This window comes from Artemia sp. Qi Xiang Cuo, chromosome 7 (genome assembly GCF_049724085.1).
Source record: "Artemia sp. Qi Xiang Cuo chromosome 7, ASM4972408v1, whole genome shotgun sequence".
NCBI lineage: Eukaryota > Metazoa > Arthropoda > Branchiopoda > Anostraca > Artemiidae > Artemia > Artemia sp. Qi Xiang Cuo.
Window position 1 is genome coordinate 34,156,613 of NC_142800.1, and position 24,582 is coordinate 34,181,194.

Sequence of the window (24,582 nt, forward strand, 5' to 3'; positions counted from 1 at the left end):
GTTCTGAATTGGTTTTTGACAAGTATTTCTTAGTGTTGAGTTAACCAAAAAAGCTTTAAAGTAAAGTCGTGGTGAAAAAGATAAGTACTTCAAGTTGGAAAATGGGTTTAGGAGGGAGATTAAGAAAGTAACTTGCTCTGAAATGGTCTTTGAAAAGTATTTCTTGGTGTTGAGGTATCCAAAAAGCTGTAAAATATAGTTGTGTGTGAAAAAGATAAGTACTTCAAGTTGCAAAATGGGTTTAGGATGGACATTAAGAAAGTAACTTGCTCTGAAATGGTCTTTGAAAAGTATTTCTGGTGTTGAGTTATCCAAAAAGCTGCAAAGTATTTTTGTGGGTGAAAAGATAAGTACTTCCAGATTGAAAATGGGTTTAGGAGGGGCATTATGAAAGTAACTTGCTCTGAGATGGCCTTTAAAAAGCATTTCTTTATGTTGAGGTATCCAAAAATCTGTAGAGTGTAGGTTTGTGTTAAAAAGATAATTACTTCAAGCTGGAAAATTTCTTAGGAGGGACAGTAATAAAGTTAATTGCTCTGAAAAGGTTATTGAAAAGTATTTCTTGGTGTTGATGTATCCAAAGATCTGTAAAGTGTAATTAAGGGTGAGAAATAAAGTGACTTCAAGTTGTAAAATTGGGTGTGGAGTGACATTAAGAAGGCGAGTTGCCGTGAAATGATCTTTGAAAAGTATATCTTAGTGTTGAGGTATCCAAATAGCTTTAAAGTATAGTTTGGGGTAAAAAGATAAGCGCTTCAAGTTCGAAAATGGGTCTAGGAGGGACATTAAGAGAGTTACTTGCTCTGAAATGGTCTTTGAAAAGTATTTCTTGGTATTGAGGTATCAAAAAAGCTGTAAAGTATAGTTGCAGGTGAAAAAGATAAGTACTTCAAGTTGGAAAAATGGGTTTAGAATGGACATTACGAAAGCAACTTGGTCTGAAGTGACTTTTGAAAAGTATTTCTTGGTGTTGAAGTATTCAAAAAAGCTGTAAAGTATAGTTGTGGGTGAAAATTATATGTAATTCAATTTTGAAAATGGGTTTAGGATGGAAATTAAGAAAGCAACTTGTTCTGAAATTGTCTTTGAAAAGTATTTCTTGGTGTTGAAGTATCCAAAAAGCCGTAAAGTGTAGTTGTAGGTGAAAAATATAAGTACTTTAAGTTGGAAAATGGGTTTAGGCTGGACATTAAGAAAGGAACTTGCTCTGAAATGGTCTTTGAAAATTATTTTTTTGTTTTGAGGTATCCAAAAAGCTGTAATGTATAGTTTTGCCTGAAAAAGATAGGTTCTTAAAGTCGGACAAAGGATTTAGGAGAGACATTAAGAAAGTAGCTTGCTCTGAAATGGTATTTAAAAAGTATTTCTTGATTCTGATGCATCCAAAAATCTGTAGAGCATATTTGAGGGTGAAAAAAATAAGTATTTCAAGTTGGAAAATGGGCTTGTGATGGTCCTTAAGAAAGTAACTTGCTCTGAAATGGTCTTTGAAATGTATTTGTTTGTGTTGAGGTATCAAAAAATGTGTAAAGTAGAGTTTCGGGTGAAAAAGATAAGTACTTCAAGTTGCAAAATGGGTTTAGGATGGTCATTAAGAAAGTAACTTGTTCTGAAATGACTTTTGAAAAATATTTCTTGGTGTTGAGGTAACCAAAAAGCTGTAAAGTATTGTTGTGAGTGAAAAAGATAAGTACTTCAAGTTGGAAAATGGGTTTAGGAGTGACATTAAGAAAGTAACTTGTTCTGAAATGTTCTTTGAAAATTATTTTTTGTTGTTAAGGTATCCCAAAGCATGTAAAGTATAGTCGTTGTGAAAAAGATAAGTAATTCAAGTTGCAAAATGGGTTTAGTAGGGACATTAAGAAAGTAACTTTTTCTGAAATGGTCCTTGAAAAGTATTTCTTGGTGTTGAGGTATCCAAAAAGCTGTAAAGTATAGTTGCGGGTGAAAAAGATAAGTACTTCAAGTTGGAAAATGGGTTTAGAAGGGACATTAGGAAAGGAACTTGTTCTGAAAAGATATAATAAAGCCATAAAAAAGTATTAAAAAATGGAGCGGGGACTCTTTGGGGGGCCCGGGGAGGGCGTTTGGGGATCCGGGGGGCCCTTGAGGGCCGGGTGGTCCTTTGGGAGCCCGGGGGCCCTTTAGGGACTGGGGGAGGGCCTTTGGGGGCCCGGGGAGGGCCTTTGGAGGTCTGGGGGCCCTTGAGGGCCGGATGGTCCTTTGGGAGCCCGGTGGACCTTTGGGGACCGGGGGAGGGCCTTTGGGGGTTCGGGGGCTCTTTGGGAGCCTGGGGAGCCTTTAAGGATCGGGGGAGGGCCTTTGGGGGTTCGGGGGACCTTTGGGGACCGGGGGAGGGCCTTTGGGGGTCGGGGGGGCCCTTGAGGGCCGAATGGTCCTTTGGGAGCCCGGTGGACCTTTGGGGACCGGGGAGGGCCTTTGGGGGGCCCGGGCAGGGCCTTTTGGGGTCTGGGGGGCCTTTGAGCGCCGATTGGTCCTTTGGGAGCCCGGTGGACCTTTAGGGACCGGGGGAGGGCCTTTGGGGGCCCAGGGAGAGCCTTTGGGGGTCTGGGGGCCCTTTGGGGGCTTGGGGGGACCCTTGAGGACCGGGGGCTTCCTTCGGGGTTGAGGTAGGGGGATTTGGGACCCTTGGGGGTTGGGGGCGGGGGATCGGAACCCTTTGGGGTTGGGGTAGGGGACCTCACGACACTGTTAAAATACAACTTGTGTATTATAACGACCACAGAGTTTTACCCTCAAATTCTCTTCTAAAATCATCTTTTAAATCATCTTTTAAAATGTCTCTAACTGTTTCGCCAAAATAATTCCCTAAAATGGCTAAAACGGTTTCTCCCGAATAATCCCGAAACGTAATATCAGCTAGTTCCTTTTGTTTTGGCATCACTGCGCTGTCACATTTCAAATTACTTGGAAGCCTGATTCCCGCGCTAAAACAATTCATCGCTAGGATCTAAACGTTCGCTCGGAGACAGTTCTCTTTAGAAATAACAAATTATTTCTCCTTTCGTGAATCAATTCTCTTTAGAAACAACAACTTAATTCCCCTTCCATGTCAATCAATCAATCATGACATCATCTGTAATGTGTGATTTAAACTTTGCTCAGGAAACATTCTCTTTGGAAATGAATCAAAGACGTTGAGTAACTTGACGTCATCTTTCAGACATTAATTAACCTTGCCCGGAAACAATTTGATTAATGACTCAATAATCCATGAAAGTGAGAAAGTTCCTGTTTTTCTATTTTCACTGACAAAATCCATAAAACAGACAAAAATGTGACAAAGTTCCTGTTTTTTCAAATTCTCACTTACAAAAACCATAAAAACATCCATAAAAGTGAGAAAGTTCCCGTTTTTTCAAATTCTTACTGACAAAACCATAATAAATAATTGAAAAACATAAAATAAATCGACCTACATACATAACCATCCATGAAAACAGACATAAATGTGACAAAATTCCAGTTTTTTCATTCTCACTGACAAAAACCATAAACCACGTGCGTCTATGCCCATATATGGTGCCCCGTCACGAGTTATTACGGCATCTCTATTTGCGTAGAGGGGGCATCTCCCTATTTCCTAGCATCTGTTTGGGACGGAAATCCTTGTGTTTCTTTGCTTCAAAAAAAAGCCTCATTGTTATCAATTTTATTTTTACTATTTCATAATTCTGTTTTTTGCTTTTCAGAGAAATTTTGTGATGGAAGGAGGGGCCATGGTTTTAGCTGATGGAGGCGTTGTCTGCATCGATGAATTTGACAAAATGAGAGAAGACGACCGTGTTGCTATTCACGAAGCTATGGAACAGCAAACTATCTCTATTGCGAAAGTGAGCTCTTTTTTCAGAACGTTTCTTTAATCGGTCAAGTGCATGACCAATTCTAAAGGAAACATTATACAATTCTGAAAACTATCTTGAAACATTCTATAGGCTTCTTACTTATATCTTTTCTAAAGGTTGCTTTGCTTCACTTCACCTCCTTCCCTTACCCTCTTTATGGACAAACATCTACGGTTGCCCAAATTGTATATGCTCATTGTATTTTCAATAGCCACTTTTTTTCCGCCACTTTTTTACCGTTTGCCGTTTAAATTAATAAGAAAAAAAGAGTCATTTTATTGAAAATTGAATGAATATATATATAATTTGGGCTCTATATTTGTCAATTGAAGCGGGTAAAGTGCAGCGAACCAGTCTTTGGATATAATATAAATAAACGTTTTAAAGTAGTTTTCTGAATTGTATAGTGTTTCTTTTAGAAGTGGTCATGCACTAGACCGATGCCTTAGTCTCTTTCTGTCATAAAATTATCAACAAAACAACAACATAAATAGTATCACAAGGATAACCAAGGTTTACAAATAAGAGCTGCTGTAAATAAGTTGCGCTACCCTCTTCAATTTTTATAAACGACTTGAATGTCACGTGTTCTGCGTTTTACTGAAGACAATATATATGTTGACCTGTCTGGATTTTATTTGCTAAACATCGATAACAACCGCAAAGAAAAAAAAGGAAAGAAAATGTCATCATAATCGAGATTACAGGACTTATCAAAGTAGATAGATTGTTTAAAATATTCATATTTGGTAATTTATGAAACAATGGATTCCTTCCGAAAAAAAAATTTGCCAAAAAAGGGACAAAAAAAATTCTTCCAAAGGCTTGAACCTTGCACCCGTAAGCTCCTGAGCCTAGGGAACATTCATACACAGAAAAGAAAATTAGGTTGGGGGCAAGGACCTACAAAAGTGGCTTCAGATTTTTTTTTTTTTTTTTTTTTTTTTTTTTTTTTTTTTTTTTTAAGCCTCAGTCTTGCCTGTTAAAGTCCTTGAGTCAAGAGCACCTCAATTTTACAAAAAAAGAAAAAAATATCGGCTTGCCTGAAAATAGGGCCCTAAAAAGGGCCAACAAACCTATTTTCTGAACGACTAGAAACTTAAAACCTTAGGTCCCTGACCAAGTGGATACTAATATACAAGAAAAATCTTAGTTTGGGGCAAGGGTCCTTCTTACAATTGTGACACAAAAAAGGCCCATAAGACGTTTTCCCCATATTGCCTTCAAATTTACAAGGATCAGTTTGAAACTTACTGACGAAAATCTCTCGGCCCAAAGGACCATAATGTGAAGGATGGTTTAAGGAAAAGCCCCCCTCCCCCACACTTACTATTTGGGACTACAGGCCAAACACATTTTTTTCTGATTTTGTTAAAACTTAAATCCTTAAGCCCTTGGATCAAGAAGACAGGGAAATAGCACAGGAAAGTTTAAATTCAAATCTGTTCTGAAAAATAGGTTTTTTGGCCCTATTTCGGGGAATTAGCTTTTTTTTTTTTTTTGAAGTCCCAAGGTCTCAATGATGTAAGTTTAGAGCTGATTAGAAGAAAGTTTTTGGTCCTTTTGAGTCCCCATTTTTGGCAGGGATCATGTCCCCTAGCCATTTTTTTATATTGACTTGCTCTTGGGCCAAGGACTTACGGCTTTATATTTCAAACTGATGAGGGACAATAAATGTTTTGGCTCGTTTCCGGGCCCTCTAACACCCTCCTCCCCCCTTAAGAAAAATGTCTGGTTCCTTGGCCCAGAATACGATTCTTGAAGATTACCAGCCAACCGCAAAAAGTTTTGGACCATTCTGGGGATTGATGCCCCAACTAAAAGAAGATTTTTGCCTCTTTTTTTTATCCCCATTTTCGGGAGAACCAAATTTACTGTTCTGTTTTGTGCTTTTGGTTCCCCGTGGCCCAAGGACTTAATAATATAAGTTTCAAGCTGATCGCAAAACAAGTTTGAATCGTTTCGGGCCCCTAATTTTTGGGGGTTCGTGTCTCCAAACTAAAATTGTGTTTGTACGCTATGGTCCCTTGGTCCAGGGAGCTGCAGTTATATATTTTCTTCCTATTCAGGTAGAAAATGTTTATGGTCCTTTATCGGCGCTTTATCGGGCCCCGTTTTTGGGTGGGGTAATTTTTTTCTTCTTCTTCATTTGAATCCCCTTAACCGAAAGACTTCGGGAGATAAGTTTCGAGCCAATCGAATGTAGAGTTTTTTGGCCATTTTTTGTGACCCCTAACACCCACCCCGTCCAAATGAAATATGTCTTCCTCTTGGAATAATTCCGGGGTTGTTGTCCAATCATTTTCATCTCTACAAAAGTGAGCTAGAACTTTTAATTTCCGATCGAATGAATTCCTCCAAAGTTTCTACGGCCACCCCTCCTATACGAAAGGGTTGAAAGAAAAAATATTTCATCGGATTGTGCTAATTAATAGTGATAGTTTGGCATCTGATAATCTATTTAAATTAAAGTTGTGATTTTCGATTTGTCCCATATAACGCCTATAAATCACAGCCTTATTTTTCTCTATCATTCCTTTTGTCTTGGGGTGTTTTTGTTCCTGTTCCTCGGTATTGGGCAATCATATAAGGGCACTTTCTCTTTCAAGCACATGTCAGATTTAGTAGGAATGAATAAGCGTTTTGCCCTTTTTTGAATTCTTTTCCTACTTTTAAAACTAGTTTTTTTTTAATATTTTTACGTTTTACTTGCTATAATTTAAACTTTTTTTTCTCACGTGACTAGAAAAGTCTTCTACAGTGACTCTTAAAATTACTATAGTTATTTCGTTTGAATTTTAAAATGAAGCACAGCTTAAAATGAATTACTCTATTTTAAGCTGTTTTTTTATGTTGCAAAAACAAAAGCTATTCGTTTAATAATATTGACCCATCCTTCAAATATTTATGTTTAGTATTAGCGCATCTGTATTCTATAAGTAAGGTCTTAATGATGCAGCAGGAAATTGAGAGTGCTTGCTGAGTCATCTCTAAAACCTTAACCACCATTATTTGGAATTAAGTATTTGTCCAATAAGAGTCATACTTACTCCCGCCCTTTACCCGTGCCATTTAACCAAACACATGGAAAACTATAGGTTTCACCAATCGGCTGCGACTCCAGGGGCTTGTTGGTCATGTGTCAATCCTATGACATGGTATTCCACCTTTAGACGACAAGCGGCCAAGCCTATTAGGCTTAGGTTTCACTTGTTCATCGCCTGAGGGTCCAAGCAAATTCAGTCCCAGATTTAGCATACAAGTCCAGTGGACATTGTTTGGCACGCGTGAACCCAAAATCAATCTAATCTTTCATCCCTTAGTCCTATGACTATTTACCTTAATTCTGCCCTAGGAATGACGTATGGACGTATGACAGATAGACTTATCTATCAAGAAATGAAATGACATCATTTTTATACAATTTTAAATAAGGCTTATGGCAGAGTTACCATATCACTCACTCGGACTTTTAGCGCCGTTATATTTAGTTGATTAATTTTCAAACTTCCAGGTAGTACTGTGTTATCAATGAACTTTTGATATTTTCCTTTGTCATACTTTGTTAGTTTTCAATCTCAATTCATTTTCTATATGTATGTATATGGATATATTTTTTCGCCTGGGTTTTCAAGAGGCATTGTAATTTCACGTGTGTTTTTAGGCATTAGTCATATGTTCTAGGGAATTAGGTATATTTGTGTATATTTATCATGTTTCAGTCATTCCTTTGCTGAATCATTATTCCTGTCCTAAAGAGTAATTTGACCTCTCACCCATATAATTAAAATGCCATGTTTAAAATCTTTGTTTTTGTTGCTAATTAAACATAACTTTCTTTTAAAAACTTTTTAAATAATGCAAGAAAGTGTTTACATTCGTGATGAATGCATCATTTTTTTCTATGTTTTGTTTTCTTAAGCCGGTGGATTGCGTGTCTGAAATCATGCAGTTTTTATGCGTTTGTCATTAGGACTGGTACAAAGGCATTTCTGTCGAAAAACCTTCAATTTTAGAATGATAAGTGCGAGAAATAAATTTAAGAGTTGGTTTATTCCTCGAGTATTTTTTAAATAGTTTTAGGTGGTGATTTTAGAAGTATATATATATATATATATATATATATATATATATATATATATATATATATATATATATATATATATATATATATATATATATATATATATATATATATATATATATATATATATATATATATATATATATATATATATATATATATATATATATATATATATATATATATATATATATATATATAATCAGGTGTGATTTTTGAGAGTCTGAGATAGACATTCGTATGTAAATTAAGATAAATTATTTCCTACCGTAAGCTAAGAAATCGATTTAACAGTTAAGTGATAAAAAAAATATGTCGCCTATCATGATCCTTATAGATCATACTGCGAATTTTTTTTCTCATAGAAATTGCAGTTTCATTAAAGAAAACTTATTTGCAAAATTTAGTGTTGATGAAGACAAAGGAAGTCAATAAAAATCCAGTTATTAATTTGGGATAAAAAACTATCTAATTGCAGAATTTTTTCAGAAGCTGAATTTTTTCAGTATTTCAACCCAAAATTACCTTAAATTGTATATTTTCTGAAAGCTAGTATATAGCTATCAATTAGTTTAGCAGTTCGAAATATGATGCCAAACAAGTCAAATTTTGAGATGGGTCGCGTTGGAGGGCATACTTGTTAATTATTCTCATTTTCTAGGCTTGACTGCATCTTTTTATAAGAGTGTAGTGACATCGAATTTGAGCTAGTATCCTCAAACTGCTTATATGATTTTACGAATTCACATAAAATCTCTCTTTCTTTCTCTCTCTCTTCTTTTTATTCTCTTACGGTCTGCTAACCTTCGTAATTTATCACTATTTACTTCTCTTTCTTTTTCAAAGGCTGGAATAACAACAACACTGAACTCTCGCTGTTCGGTTTTAGCCGCAGCTAACTCAGTTTTTGGACGTTGGGATGACATGAAGGGCGAAGAGAACATTGACTTCATGCCCACTATCCTGTCTCGGTTTGACATGATTTTCATTGTCAAAGATGAACACGATGAAAAACGTGATACAGTAAGCTATCTCTCTATCAACCTAATTTGATTTCCTTTGATAGCTCCCCTGCTGTGAGGTCTCGTAAAGTATTTTGCAGTCTTCGCTGGTATACTTCATTTGTCGAAAAATGTCAGCTTTTTCAAAAGAGAGAGAGAGAGTGAGAGAGCGAAGTGCTTTCAACACCTTTTCTCTTTGGCGTGACTATGAATATCTGTTGTTCACAATTATGAACAATGCACAACAAAATCCGGAAAATATTAAAAATACACCAATATAAACGTCATTCCAAAAATATATACGACCATAAATTGCCCTTTTAAGTTACAATCTTCAAATTAAAGGTTTGAGTTTTTTTTTGTGTGTGTTGCACCAGTCAAAGTTGCTTAAAAACTAAATTTGGTAAACCAATACACTATAAAATTTAAACTATAAAAAACTCAAAATGCGCACGTAGTACCCGTGATTTTCCTAGCTCTCCTAGGCTCTGTAGCTTGGTTTGATAGCATCTTTTGCTGCTTGTTTTGCTCATTTTGTAGTTTGACAATTTAGTGTGTAATAGTTAGAATGCTCATAAATTGTTTTGCCTCTTTGCGACCGCAACGCTGCAGATTTGTATCTTCGCCCTTGTATTAATCAAAATGGCGCCCTTGCGGGTCAGTGTTTGGTTTCCGTCAAGAGGAAACTGATCATGGAAAGCTCAAGCTCGTGTCATAGAAAAAAAACCCGCGTTATCTGGTAATACCCTGAAAATCACACACAGTTAATTTTTCGAATTTTCTTTTCTTCTTTATTTTCACCATTGCTATACATTAGGGTAAAGAAGACCCACTTTTTACTAAAGGTCACCCTAGGCATATTTGTCTATATTTGCATTGTAACTAACCTGTGCTCTACACAGTGCTTCCACTATCCCTGAGTCTTGGCGTCTCCTCAAATTTCCGAAAAGAAAATTGGCTTCTCCCAAATCTTGCCAAAAATTAACGTTCGTAAATACGGACACGTTAACACAAAATACATATAATCAATTTTCGTTAGCGTTAATTTTCAAGGAGACCTTGGAGTAATTTTCTTTTGGGGAATTCCTGGGAATCCCCTACAAATTCAAGGGTTGTGGAAATACTGGGATCTCAATGCTAACCTAACCCTATCAGTTCTATAATATAATTAAATAAAAAAAAAACAAGTTTTTAAACTGAAAGTAAGGAGCGACATTAAAACTTAAAACGAACACAAATTATTCCGTATATGAAATGGGCTGTCCCCTCCTCAACGCCTCGCTCTTTACGCTAATGTTTTTTATTGTTTTAAAAAATAAAGTTGTGAGACAGAGTCAAACTTTAGCGTAAAGAGCGAGGCTTTGAGGAGGGGACAGTCCCTTTCATATACGGAATAATTTCTGTTCGTTTTAAGTTTTAATGTCGCTCCTTGCTTTCAGTTAAAAAAAACTTGTGTTTTTTTTTTATTTAATTTTTGACCGTTTTTGAATAAATGCAGGTTTTGATCTTGGCTCACCGTACATGAATAATTACAACAAAATTTAATTTACTTTTATTTAGTGAAATGGCTTTCTCGAAACTTTAGTTTTATTTACGAACGTTTTTATTAGTAATAAATATACGTAACTTACGAATTAACTTACGTAACGAACTTCTATATTCATATATTTTTAATACGTTTATTAGGGGGTTCGCCCCCCCCCCGGGAACTTCGGGGGATTAAGTCATCCTAAAAGAAATACTTATAATATTTTCGAACATGCTGAACAAAATGGCTATCTCAAAATTTTGATCAGGTGACTTTGGAAAAAAATGAGCGTGGGAGGGGGCCTAGTTGCCCTCCATTTTTTTGGGTCACTTAAAAAGGGCACAAGAACTTCTAATTTCCGTTCCAGTGATTCCTCCCACGATATTCTAGGACAACTGGGTCGATACGATCACCCCTGGGGAAAAAAAAAAACAAAAAAATAAACACGCACCCGTGATCTTTCTTCTGGCAAAAAATGCAAAATTTCACATTTTTGTAGATGGAAGCTTGAAACCTCTACAGTAGGGTTCTCTGATACGCGGAATATGATGGTGTGATTTTCATTAAGGTTCTATAACTTTTAGGGGGTCTTTCCCCCTTTTTTCGAAAATCAGCCAAATTTTCTCAGGCGCCTAACTTTTGATCGGTAGGATCAAACTTGATGAAAGTTATATATTTGAAATCTGCATTAAAATCTGATTCTTTTGATGTTTGATACCGTTTTCTAGAGTTTCGGTTACCATTGAGCCGGGTCGCTCCTTACTTACAGTTCGTTACCACGAACTGTTTGATAAAAAAAACAGCTTACAATTGAAATATCTACTCGCTTTCCGAAAATTCAGATTGACTAAAGAAACACAGACCTTTTATTAAAAATCAAATTTAAGTAAATTAAAACTATATCCAATTTTTCTAAAATTATCTTCTCAGCTTGTTTTTAGTTTTCTGGTTGTGCCGGGAAACCCCATACTGCCAATGGCGCTAGTTGTTTTTAATTCCTTTTAGATCTGTATTAAAAGAATAGGTTTCTCTCTCACCCGTGTTCTAGATTTTTTCTTCTGTCTATTCCTAGAGCTAAACTATTTTGAAACATTCAATAAAACTTCCTGAGTTCCCTTGCAGTCGGAGAGGCCGTGAACATAGGTATTCGCTCCTTACCTTTTTCGAATTGGCAAATATTACCATGTTTTTTTGTTGTTGTTGTTTTCTTTCTAGTGTTTTTTTCTGATTTTAGTTTTCAGACAATCATTGTTGTTAGTAGTCTTTGAGTTTGACTATTTATTACATTTATTGTTTGTATTGTATTATTGTCTTTTATTGTTTTTTTCTATTGGGTGACAAGCAATGCAATTATGGCATTTGTAATTGGGAAAGTCATTGTGGAAATGAAACCATATCTTATCTATCCCTTTTTATTCTTTTTTTTATGAATATATTCAAAAAAGAATTGAAAGTACTGTGTAAAACAGCAGTGCTAAAGCTCTGATGCTGTGTACTGTAGACATAAAATAGAAAGAGAAACTAGAAGCTTTTAAATTCTACAAGTCAAATTAAAGTTCACAATTTATCCATGAGGACATTCATAAAACAAGTCCTAGACTGTATTCTCTGAGGGGAAGAAAAATGCTGCCATCCTAGAACTAGTATAGGATCCATGATCGTAATAAAGTTGAGTGGTTTGTTGCTAAATTCCTTCCATCTGCTTCCAGTTTTTTTTTACATTAATGTCAAATAGTAAGAATTTGTTTTGCTGGTTTTATAGTTCAGTTTATTCCTCTAGACACAAAAACCTGAATGTGTGTTTTATTAGATAAACACACATCTAATAAATTAGATTAACACACACGCCCCCCCCCCACCGGATGTTGGGGGGACTTCTTTAAAGGATTGGAATTTTTTTTCCCTGGAGGCAATGCTGGGCTGTGAAGTATTGTTAAATGTAGGAAGAACTGGAATTCAGTTTTACTAACTGTTTTCTTCCTGTTAACACTTCAATTGTACTCTGGTACGTAGCTGTTTATAAAAGATGGAGGGGGGGGATTTTATCGGAATGTGCCGTATTATTTGTAATTTCTTGCATCATTGATTGGTTTTTTATCTTTGTTTTCAAAAAAAAAAATTGTTAAAAAAATATGACTTCTTTTAATTTCTGTTTGTTTTGGATTTCATTTATTTATTGATACTGATTTGCTCTAGTTGTATACTTGGTAGGCTATTTGATTCTATTTTTGTTCGTTTTTGTTTAATGGAGTTCTTTACTTTTTTTTGAAAACTTATTTTGTGGGAAAATGTTTTTAATTAATTTCTGTTCATTTTTATGTTGACGTAGTCTTTTCAGGGAAACAACACTGAGCCTCTTCTATAGTTAAACAACCATCCCTTCCATAAAAACCTTAAATACCCCCTGAGCATAAATTACAACCCTTGCCTATTTTGAATAGAATGGCTATCTCAAAATTTCTTCTAGATGCATTTCGGGACAATACGACGTGTTTGTTTGAAGGGGGGATAGCTGCCCTCCGGTCACTTTTACTCTTAAAAAGAGCACTACAGCGTCTGATTACCAATCCAATGAGCTCCCTCCGAAGTTTATATGACCATGCTTTCTATAAAAAAAACTTATATACCCCCAGGGCATAACTCAAAATTTCTTCTAGATGCATTTCGGGACAATACGACGTGTCTGTGTGTGGAGGGGGGATAGCTGCCCTCCGATCACTTTGACTCTTAAAAAGAGCACTAGAGCGTATGTTTACCAATCAAATGAGCTCCCTCTAAACTTTATATGATCATGCTTTCTATAAAAAAAACTTATATACCCCCAGGCTATAACTTACAACCCTTGCCCTGAGGGCTGTGGGGATTTGTTATCCTCAAACCTTGTTATCTTTCAAATACGTAGAACAAAATGGCTATCTCAAATTTTGACTGGAAGTGTTTGGGGAAATGTTGGGCGTGAGGGGAATTTGCCCTCTGATTACTTTCGACTATTAAAAAGGGCAATAGTCCTCTCAATTTCGAATTGAATGAGCCCTTTTTGAAGTTTTTACGACAACGCTTTCTATAAAAATCTTATATGCCCCAATGGTATAACTTTCAACCTTAGCCCTGAAAGCTGTTGGGGGTTGTCATACTCAAAGACATAATGTCCATACCCTTCAACTACGTTCAACAAAATTGCTATATCAAAATGTTCATTGGAAGTGTTTGGGGTATTGATGGGCGTGGGGGGGGGCATTCGCCCTCCGATCACTTTTTACAAAATTTTCAAAATGTTGATTGAATGTGGTTAAGAAAATGATGAGCATGAGAGGGGGGTTAGTCACTCTCTAATCATTTCTGACCCTTAAAAAGGGCTTTAGTTACTTCCATTTTGAACCAACAAAATTTTTGTTTAAAACTCCATGAAAAAGTTTTTTGTAAAAACCTCACGCGCCCCCAGGGCATGACTTACAATGCTTGCCCTGAGGTTTTTTTTAGGGGGGGGGGGGTGTCATCCTCAAAGACCTAATTTCCAGACTTTTAAACTACGTTAAACAAAATGGTTATCTCAAAATTTGGATTGGATTTATTTGGGGAAATGGTGGGCGTGAGAGGGGGTTAGTTGCCCTCCTATCCCTTTCGAATATTAAAAACGGCACTAGTCCTTTCAATTTCCAATCGAATGAACCCTCTTTGAAGTTTCTACAACAAATCTTTCTATAAAAAACCCTATATGCCCCCACGGCATAACTTACAACCCTAGCCCTTAGGGCTGTTGGGGGGGGGGGGTGTCATCTTCAAAGACCTCATTTCTAAGACTTTCAACTACGTTGAACAAAATTGCTATCTCAAAATTTTGATTGGACGTGTTTGGGGAAATGGTGGGTATGAGAGTGGGGTTAGTTGCCCTCCAATCACTTTCGACTTTTAAAAAGGGCACTAATCCTTTCAATTTCCAATTGAATGAGCCCTTTTTGAAGTTTTTATGACAATTCTATCTATAAAAACGTTATATGCCTCAAGGGCATAACTTACAACCCTTGCCCTGAGGGGTGTGGGGGGTTTGTCATCCTCAAAGACATAATTCCCAGAACTTTCAACTAAATTGAACAGACGGTGGGGAAACGGTGGACGTGATAGGGGGTTAGGTGCCCTCCAAACACTTTCGACTATTAAAAATGGCACTAGTCCTTTGAATTTCCAATCAATTTTCCAATTTGAATTTCCTTTTTGAAGTTTCTACGACAGCACTTTCTATAAAAACCTTATATGCCCCCAGGGCATAACTTACAGCCCTTGCCCTGGGGATTTGTCATCCTCAAGACATAATCTCAGAACTTTCAACTAAATTGAACAAGATGATTATCTCAAAATTTTGATTGGATGTGTTTGGGGAAATGGTGGCGTGAGAGGGGTGTTAGTTGCCTTCCAATCACTTTCGACTATTAAAAAAGGCACTAGCCCTTTCAATTTCCAATCAAATGAGCCCTTTTTGAAGTTTCTACGACAACTCTTTCTGTAAAAACTATATGCCCCAAGGACATAACTTACAACCCTTTGCCTGAGGGCTCTAAGGGGGTTATCATCATCAAAGACCTAATTTCCAGTAATTTCAACTATGCTGAACAAAATGGTTATCTCAAAATACTGATTGAATGTGTTTGGGGAAATGGTGGGCGTGAGAGGGGGGCTAGTTGCCTTCCAATCACTTTCGACTATTAAAAAGGACACTAGACCTTTGAATTTCCAATCGAATGAGCCACTTTTGAAGTTTCTACGACAATGCTTTCTATAAAAAACCTTATATGCCCCCAGGGCATAAATTACAACCCTTACCTTGAGGCCTGTGGGGAGATTGTCCCCTTCAAAGACATATTTTCCACATCTTTCAACTGCGTTGAACAAAATGGCTATCTCAAAATTTTGATTGGATGTGTTCGGAGAAATTGTGGGCGTTGAAGGGGGGTTATTTGCCTTCCAATAACTTTCGGTTGTTAAAAAGGGCAAGAGCCCTTCCAACTTCCAATCGAATGAGCCCTTTTCGAAGTTTCTACGACAACTCCATCGATACGAAGTGCTCTGGTCTAAACAAAGAATCAAATAAATAATAAATTGTGCCAAGATAGTTCTTTACTCAGGCAGCGCATATTGCGCTGCCTATGATTGGTCAACGGTGTCGTTCCTGATCACTTATTGAGGATTCTAAATTTTTAGATGATTGAACTAATATATTATTTACTTTGATCACTAAGGATAGATTGGAATGGAACACACTGCTTCAATAAAAATCGTTTTCAGTCGAACGTAAATGAAGGTATAGCCTTTAGAGGGCTCAGGGGGCAGTAATCCTGTTTCTGATAATTTTTGTTCCTTTTTAGTCTGACTTTTTCATTTTTATTTCTTTCATCATTGTCATCAACATTTATTTATACTAAATATACCACAAATAAAAAAAAACGATTGGGAAAAACTGGGTCCTCGGAAGCAAGCTTGCGGAGGGATCCATTAAACATTAATAGAGCTATAAATTGACAACACACGCGAAAATTACTCATTAAATTAAAATAACCTATTAACTATCAACTAAAAACTGAAAGAAATGGCGAAAATCGGATTAAATAAGAAAAAAAGCAAAAGGAGAAACAATAGGAAAAGAGAATAAGGGGGAAATTAACAAAGGAAGCAGAAAAACTTTCTCACCTCTTCTGGGAGGGGAGATCCTAAAACTTTCGTCTTAGAATCTATTTATTCATTTAATAACATTATCTGCCATCTTAATGTTTTATGTGATTGTTCATTTTAACTTCCTTTGTAAGGATAGATTGGGTTTTTAGGGTTGTGATTGTATCTTTTGCTCATTGCCTAATTCACCTTATGCTTCGTTATCTTCACTGTCTAGCGCATTATAGGACTCAGGAACCTTGTTCAGGACTGGTTTATTCTGCCTTAAGAAATACTTATTTTAATTTATTTGGAAATAAATCCGAGGAGAAAGGGCTAAGGTCAGAAACTAAAATATTTCATCCATTTTTTTGTATATGTCTGCATTATAACCTCAAATGAAGTTACTTTATTTTTTTATGCAATTCACTTTTTGTCAATCCCATATTGTTTTGGTTTGCCTCATACACATCAATATCAGCTGAAGTTGCTGTTGTCTTTCTGAATTTTTTTTTTCTAGCCTAGTTCCTCTCTAGCGCCGAAGTTAATTTCTTTCTCCTCATTTCCTGTCTCTAATCTGAATCAACAATAATATTCCCCTCCAATCCAGAGTGAAAACTTGCTTTTATTGGGCAAATACTCCTTGCATAAATGTCATCTGATATCCTTATAGCAAGCGAAATAAACTCATCTTCATCTCACATAAATACAATATTCAATCTCCCGGAAGGAGATTTCTTGGGATTGAGCATATTTCTTGTTGAGACAGCTGAAGAAGGAGAAGGAAAAGCCGTTTCTCCATGCTAAAAAGCTAGACGTGAAGGGGATACGTGACTAGTCCCTTTATTATGATTCCTCAAATAAGACGGACTCAAATCATTTTCTCACCAAACGCCGCATAAACAGGGCAAAGACAATTGCTAGCTTTAGGCTGAAATATAACTTTTAGGTTTTTCAAACTTAATTTTCTTTCTTCTATCCAAAGTAATTAAGACGTGTTGTTTGTTAAAGATGAAAGATAATGAATACGATGACATGAATAATGAAGTAATACTAATGTATCTCCTATTTAATCTTCTTTTATTGAGTCACGAAAGTCACTCCAAGGCTCGTCGTTGACTCCCAGGCATATTGACATGGTTTCCCCGTGACGCTATTGTTCACTATAATTGGAACCGCAAATTTCAACTGATACTCTCACGGATGTCAACCAGTATTGAAACCGTCCAATGGCTTGAAGCCATGTCTTCATTTGGCCTCCGAGCTTTTCCGTATCAATCATTAAGGAACTGTAGTTAAGGAGCAATTTGGCTCAATAGTAACCGAAACTCTAAAAAACGAAATTTTGATAGCAAAAGATGCATCAAAAGATCAGTTTATTGTACTGATTCCAAATATATAAGATTCATCAAGTTTAGTGTTACCCGTCAAAAGTTACGAGCCTGAGAAAATTTGCCTGTTTTTTGAAATAGTGGGAAAACACCTCCTAAAATTCAAGGAAGTCTAATGAAAATCACACCGCCAGATTCAGCGTACCAGAGAACCCTACTGTAGAAGTTTCAAGCTCCGTTATACAAAAGCATGGAATTTTGCTTTTTTGCCAGAAGACAGATCGTGGATGCGTGTTTATTTATTTATTATTATTTTTCCCAGGGGTGATTGTATTGAAATAATGGTCCTAGGAGATCGGGAGAGGGTGCATTCGAACGGAAATTGACATTTCTGGCGCCCTTTTTTAGCGGCCAAAAAGATATGAGGGTATTTGGCCCCCCTCTCACCCCATTTTCCCGATTTTATCTGATCAAAATTTTGAGATAGCCATTTTGTTCACAGTTTAGTTAAAAGATCAAATAACTATGTCTTTAGGGGTAAAATGACCCCCCACAGTCCGTGGCAAGAGGCCTGTAAGCTGTGAAATTTCCCCATTGTTTACGTATAGTATTTGTTATTGGGAAGTACACAGACATTTAGGGGGGAGGGGATTTTTTGCTTGGGGTAGATTTCCATTGGGAGAATCCAAGAAAATTTCCTTGGGGAGGGAAATTTCCGGGGGGTGGTGAATCTTCCAGGGAAAATTTTACACTGGAGGGATTGAACAGAATTCCCATACGAAATTCTTTTTAATTGTCTTACATTCTCCTTGCCAACTCAATTTTGCTTGTGGAGATGTTCCGGGGGGAAATATGCGGGGGCTATTTTCCGCGTGTTTTGATTTCCGGAAAAAATTCCACGGAAGGGGGCATTTCCGAAGTGATCGAGAAACCGACTAGAGGTTGAAGTCTTCCAATTGAAAGTATGCTAAGGAGAATTTTTCAGGCTGAATCATCCGCAAGAAATTCTAAGGGAGATTTTCAGCGAGGATGGAACTGTTTGAATAGAATCCGACGGGGGGAGGCTTCCTGTGAGGGAGGGGGTTATATTTCATGGAGATTGAGCCGGATTTACCTGCATTATTTGAAAAACGATCAGAAATTAAGTAAAAAAGCAAGTTTTCTTTGAACTGAAATTAAGGAGCAACATTAAAACTCAAAACGAACTTTTCGTAAATGAAGGGTTGTCCCCTCCTCAATACCTTGCTCTTTACGCTAAAGTTTGGCTGTTTGTCCCAATTTCTTAAGAACGGCTATTAAGCACAGGGGCCGTTTAATTAGAATAGGAATCTTTTTTAAAACTGCTAAAAGCTTTAGAGTAAAGAGCAAGGTATTGGGGAGGGGGCAACCCTTCATATGCGGAATAATTTCTGTTCGTTTTGAGTTTTAATGTTGCTCCTTCCATTCAGTTAAAAAAAACTTGTTTAAAAAAAAATTAATTACATAAAAAGTGTTTGACGGCATAATAGTTTATTTCCATAAATGTTTTTGGGAATAAGGGTGGCATATTGGTGCTTCGGTATCATCGCTGTGCTTAAAACTGATCGGCATTTTAATTACCGTACCTCAGCGCTTTGTCACTTCATCGATATCACTTGTGCTAATTATGGTAACTGTAAAAGCCGGAATGGTGACTTTAAAAGTTGAAAATCATCAATTTGTAAGTCTTTGGGGTAAAATTTGTGTATCAATCCATACGTTTTCCGCCTGAGAATTCGATTTTTTTTTTTTTTTTTTTTTTTTTTTTTTTTTTTAATGGCAACAGTCGATGTTATCGGGTATTGTGGACGATTGTGTCCAGCAGAAGGTTTGAACTGTCGCGGAAGGTGTAAAAGACCATATGCTTACCGCTGGTTTCCATGGGTTACCAGAGTATTTTTTATTAGACGGGAGGGCGTTATATATGTTACCGTGAATGTTTGGAATTGGTGAATGTCCGAAATATCTTTTTTTTTTCTCCTTGGATTTAGTCAGCGTTGCCAGTCAACTTCTTCAGTTGTATGCAAGGTTTGATGGTGACAGGATAGGTAAGGTTGGGCTTTTAGCCCATTTCTGTTTCGGTTTTTAACCCATTTCTGAGATTTGTAACTTAATTTAATTTAACATAACTTTAACTTTTACCATCAAAGCTTGCATAAGACTGAAAAAGATGATTCGCAAAGCTAATTGAATCCAAGCAGAGAAAAAGAATTTCGGACATTCACTGGTGAATGTCGACATTAACCAGATTTCGGACGTTCACAGTAACATATATAAAGGTATGTTTTTGGATCCAGTCATGTAGATCTCTTCGTTTTGTTTTTCTTTTCAAATTCTGCCATCATCTTGATCAATTTTTGCTGAAAGTTTTTCTTGACCCTTCAAGTATCTATGTAAAATGCGCATACATGTGTGATGATATAACGGGTGCAAAAACTACATAAAGGAGAAGCAAATTGACAAAAAAACAGTAAATTTTGAGAATTAGACAGTAAGGGACGTAACATTTTTGGATTTGTTAAAAATTATAAGCTCTTTAACATCATGAATACCTTCAGAATCATGGGTAAGCAATGGTATTTCTAAGAAAAATGTCTCGAGTTACGCTAATGAAAATAAAGAACATAGATGAATTTTTTAATGAGAAAAAAGAAGAGAAAAGACTGAGTATAAGTACTAAAAATGTCATGAGTAATTTCGAATTTTCCATACCTTGTTATGTTTTGGCGTGCTCTCTCGTCAATGGAAATGAAACAATTCCAGCGAATTTACTACCGTTACGTAAAGAATCACTTAGGTCTCCTACTTTCGACAAGTAATTCTTGGGCCAATAGGAGTACGACATCATAGATCCTAACGGTGCTTTAACACTGCGCCTTAGAACCTTTAACACTTAAAAGCTGAAGCTACGTTATGTAATCTTGCGGAGAAAATTTTGTCTGTAACGCAGGAAATTCCATGTAGGGTCGAGCTTTACATAGAATTTTACATTGCACGTTTATGCTACAGAGCAATCATTGGAACTCCATTGCTCAAATTTTCAAGAGCCACTTTTACTTTTAGATGTGACGCTCTCCTCAATTTAGTATATTTATTGGTAAGCTTGTTTTTCAAAACTTCCCAAAGTTTCCATATACTCGTCTCTGACAAATAGATCAAAGTCGAAGAACTTCGTCATTATTACTTACCAGTATTTCTTGAAAAGATTTTGCTGGCCAGTCATTTCTTCTTTTTCCCAATGGAAAGTTCTTTCTTAGAAAGCCTTTTACTCCGTCCTCTCTTTGCACGCCATCCTGCTACAATAACCTTAAGATCATCATCAGAACTCTAATCTCTAATCCACATTTTCAAACAGTTTGTGGTAACGAACTGTAAGCAAGGAGTGACCTGGCTGAATAGTAACTGAAACTCTAAAAAACGGAATTTTGATACCAATAGATACATCACAAGAATTAGATTTTTGTTAATTTCAAATATATAAGTTTCATCAAGTTTAGTCATTCCCATCAAAAGTTATGAGCCTGAGAATATTTGCCTTATTTTTGATAAAAGGGGGAAACACACCTTAAAAGATATAAAATCTCAATGAAAATCATGCCATTAGATCCAGCGTATCCTACTGTAGAGGTTTCAAGCTCCTATCTGTAAAAATGTGGAATTTTGTATTTTTTGCCTGAAGAAAGATCACGGATGCGTGATTGTTTTTTTCCCAGGGGGGGGTCGTATGGACCCAGTGGTTCTTGAATATCGCAAGAGGGCTCATTCGAACGAAAATGAAAAATTCTAGTGCGCTTTTTAAGTACCAAAAAATTGGAGGGCAACTAAGCCCCCTCCCATGCTTTTTTTCCAAAGTCATCTGATCAAAATTTTGAGACAGCCATTTTGTTCAGCATAGTCAAAAATCTAATAACTATGTCATTGAGGATGACTTAACCCCCCACAGACCCCGGAGGAAGGGCTGCAAGTTTTGAACTTTGCCCATTGTTTACCTATAGTATTGGTTAATGGGAAGCATACAGACGTTATCACAGGGATTTTTTCTTTTGGGGGAGGGTCGGGGGGGGGGGGAGGTTACGCGAGAGGATCTTTCCATGGAAGAACTTTTCATGGGGGAAGGGAATTTTCCATGAAGAGGGCGCCCGATTTCCCAGCGTTATTAAAAACGATAAGAAATTAAATAAAAAAAAGTTCCTTCAACTGAAAGTAAGGAGCAACATCAAAACTTAAAACGAACAGAGACCATTACGTATATGAGAGGATTCGCCCCCTCGTCAATACCGCGTTCTTTATGCTTTCAGATTTAGTACTTTCATAAGAGCTATTTATTCTGATTAAACCCTTTGTGATTCAGGGGTAACTCTTAAAGAACTGGAAAAAAATTTGAATTTTAGCCTTAAGAGCAAGGTATTGACGAGGGGGCGAACCCCCTCATATCCGTAATTAAAATATACGAATATAGAAGTTCCTTACGTAAGTTACGTATATTTATTACTAATAAAACGTTCGTAAATAAAATTAAAAGTTCTAGTGTCCCTTTTTAAGTGACAAAAAATTGTAGGGGAACCAGGCCCCCTCCCTGCCCCTTTTCTTCTCGAAATCGTCCGATCAAAATTTTGAGATAGCCATTTTGTTCAGCATAGTTGAAAGGCCGAATAACTATGCCTTTGGAGATATCATGACTCCTCACAGCCCCTGGGGAAGGTTCTTTAAGTTACAAAATTTGCCCTTTGTTTACATATAGTATTTGTTATTGGGAAGTATGCTTACATTTTACGGCTGAGGGGGGCGAATTTTACGATGTGATATGCCTCTCCTCAATAGCTCGCTCTTACCCTAAGTTTTTTTTTTACTTTTAAAAGAAGTTATTATTCTAATTAAACAGCCTTTGCTATTAAGGAGTCATTTTTAAATAATTGGAACAATAATCAAACTTGGGTTATTATAAGGTTATTATTAGTTTAAAAAAAAGTAAAATTAATATGCAAATTTTGTTTTAATTATTCATGTACGTGTAGCCAAATTCAAAGCCTGTATTAATTCTAAAACGAACAGAAATTGTTCCGTATATGAAAGGGACTGTACCCTTCTCAACGCCTCGCTCTTTACGCTAAAGTTTGACTCTTTCTCACAACTCTACTTTTCAAAACAATAAAAAACTTTAGTGTAAAGAGCGGGGCGTTGAAGAGGGGACAGCCCCTTTCATATACGGAATAATTTCTGTTCGTTTTAAGTTTTAATATCGCTCCTTACTTTCAGTTAAAAAACTTTTTTATTTATTTAATTAATTCTTGAATCGATGGTTTAGACGATAGTTCTGTTGCTTTTACGTATATTTCCGCCACCTTAGTGGGAAAGGACTTGTTCAAATGTGAAAAGTTATTTTTATTGTAATGTAACTTAATCACTTAGCATAGAAAACAACGTACGCAGTGTGAAAGCCGCTTAATAGCATAAACAATTATGATACGCAATAGCTATTTTCTAATTTATCCACAAGTGTAGTCAAATATTAACTTTTTAGAATAATTAAAATGTGGAGATGGAGCCATCGTATCCTTTTAGCAATCTTAGTTATTAGATAAAGCAATTTCCCTAAAATACTTTTCGTATTGATCGACAGCATTTTCAGAGCAATGGAAATGACACAGATTTCTATGGCTTCGCTTCTAAATACTTCAACACGAGAAATGAAACCAGTCAATTTTTCTCCCTCATATCTATTCCTTTATGTGACTTTCTTTTAAAGTTTATTATGCCTTAGATATAAAAGGGAAAAAAGGTCTTTCTGTGTGTCAAAATAGTTGTCGGTTTCGCCCTCTTCGAAGTATTCTATCGTATATAAAACGTTTATTGATGTACACATCGATGAATATGTAAGGGATGTAAAGGAAAACCAATTCATTTCCTTTGAGCATCGTAATTGCAATATAAACAATCGATTTGAACAGGTCGTCCTTGAATGGGGTGGGAGGATGTCGTGGAAGGAAAATAGAAACTTCTTGGTAGGGTTTAAAGGGGGTAGCTTTAAATAGATTGGTATGGAGGAGAAGCATGCGTAGGATGGCTTGGGAGGACGTGCGGAGAGGACGTGCGACATGGAGAGGAGGAGAGGACGTGTGTTTCACGTGAATGGGTTGACAATAGTCCGTCATAACGAGGGAGAAATGCAAATTCATTTCAATGTGGAATCTCTTCAATATTGAAATTAAATGAAATGATTGAAAATAAATTTATATGATTGCACCACTGGTACTCCAGTACTAGGACTCGATCTTTATAGTTGGCTTCTTCCCAAGCCAGTAAAGTTGACGTTTGCTACTGGTTCTCTTTTCTCTGACCTCGCTTTCAAATGCCATTTAGTCTCAGGCTTATAATGGCGGATCTAGATCTCGTCTGTAATAGTCAAACATTAAACACAAATTTGTCAGATTTGACTGATAGAGAAACGAATATTGGCAGTAAAATCAGCAAAATTTCGATCGGGAGTAAGCAAAAACGGGACCATCTTGCTTATGGTTTTAATGTCCAAGTTAGAACTTAGCAAGCCATTTCAACAAACCCGGTCAAATTCAACATGGTTCCATGGATATTTTTTTTCTGCTTCCCCTGGTTATCGCTGATTTTGGTCTCGCAGAACCACAAGCATTTTGACTGCTCTTGCAACTACGTTTAAAGCCGGCTTTCCCGTTCTAGCAATGTAAGTGAGGGAGCAAACTTGCCTAGTGATGCGTCTAACTCCGCCTTCTCCGTAGAAGATAAACCTTTGACAAAAGGAAAAATAATTTTCATGAGGGTTCCCACTTCGAGCTTGTTTCATACTTAGTAAGCAGTAACAATTAGTAACTTTCAGAATTCCCAGATCGAAACCTAACCTAATTTTTTTTTATACAGTACACGTATTAACGAAAAACAGTGGAACCTTAGAAAAATATAAAAGGTAAAATTCAATATTGACAACGATAAAGTATCAAAACAAATAATTGAGGGAGTAGGGAAAACCAATGGGTGTAGCCATCGAGAAGAAATAACGAGGACAAGATGAAAACATTGAAGCAAAAAAAAAAAACTTGTTTTCTATGAAAACTATATTAGATGCAATTACTGATTAAAA

The 24,582-nt window shown here is 36.5% G+C and overlaps 1 protein-coding gene across 4 annotated transcripts in view; it reads left to right on the forward strand.

Annotated features, from left to right (window-relative positions):
- Mcm5 (Minichromosome maintenance 5) overlaps nt 1-24,582 on the forward strand; it is a 253,686-nt gene that overhangs the window by 136,559 nt on the left and 92,545 nt on the right. For all 4 annotated transcript variants that reach the window (XM_089092199.1, XM_089092201.1, XM_089092200.1 and 1 more), the window contains exons 9-10: nt 3,714-3,854; nt 8,797-8,973. In XM_089092199.1, coding sequence (XP_088948325.1) covers nt 3,714-3,854; nt 8,797-8,973 — 318 coding nt within the window. The remainder of the gene's footprint in view (nt 1-3,713; nt 3,855-8,796; nt 8,974-24,582) is intronic.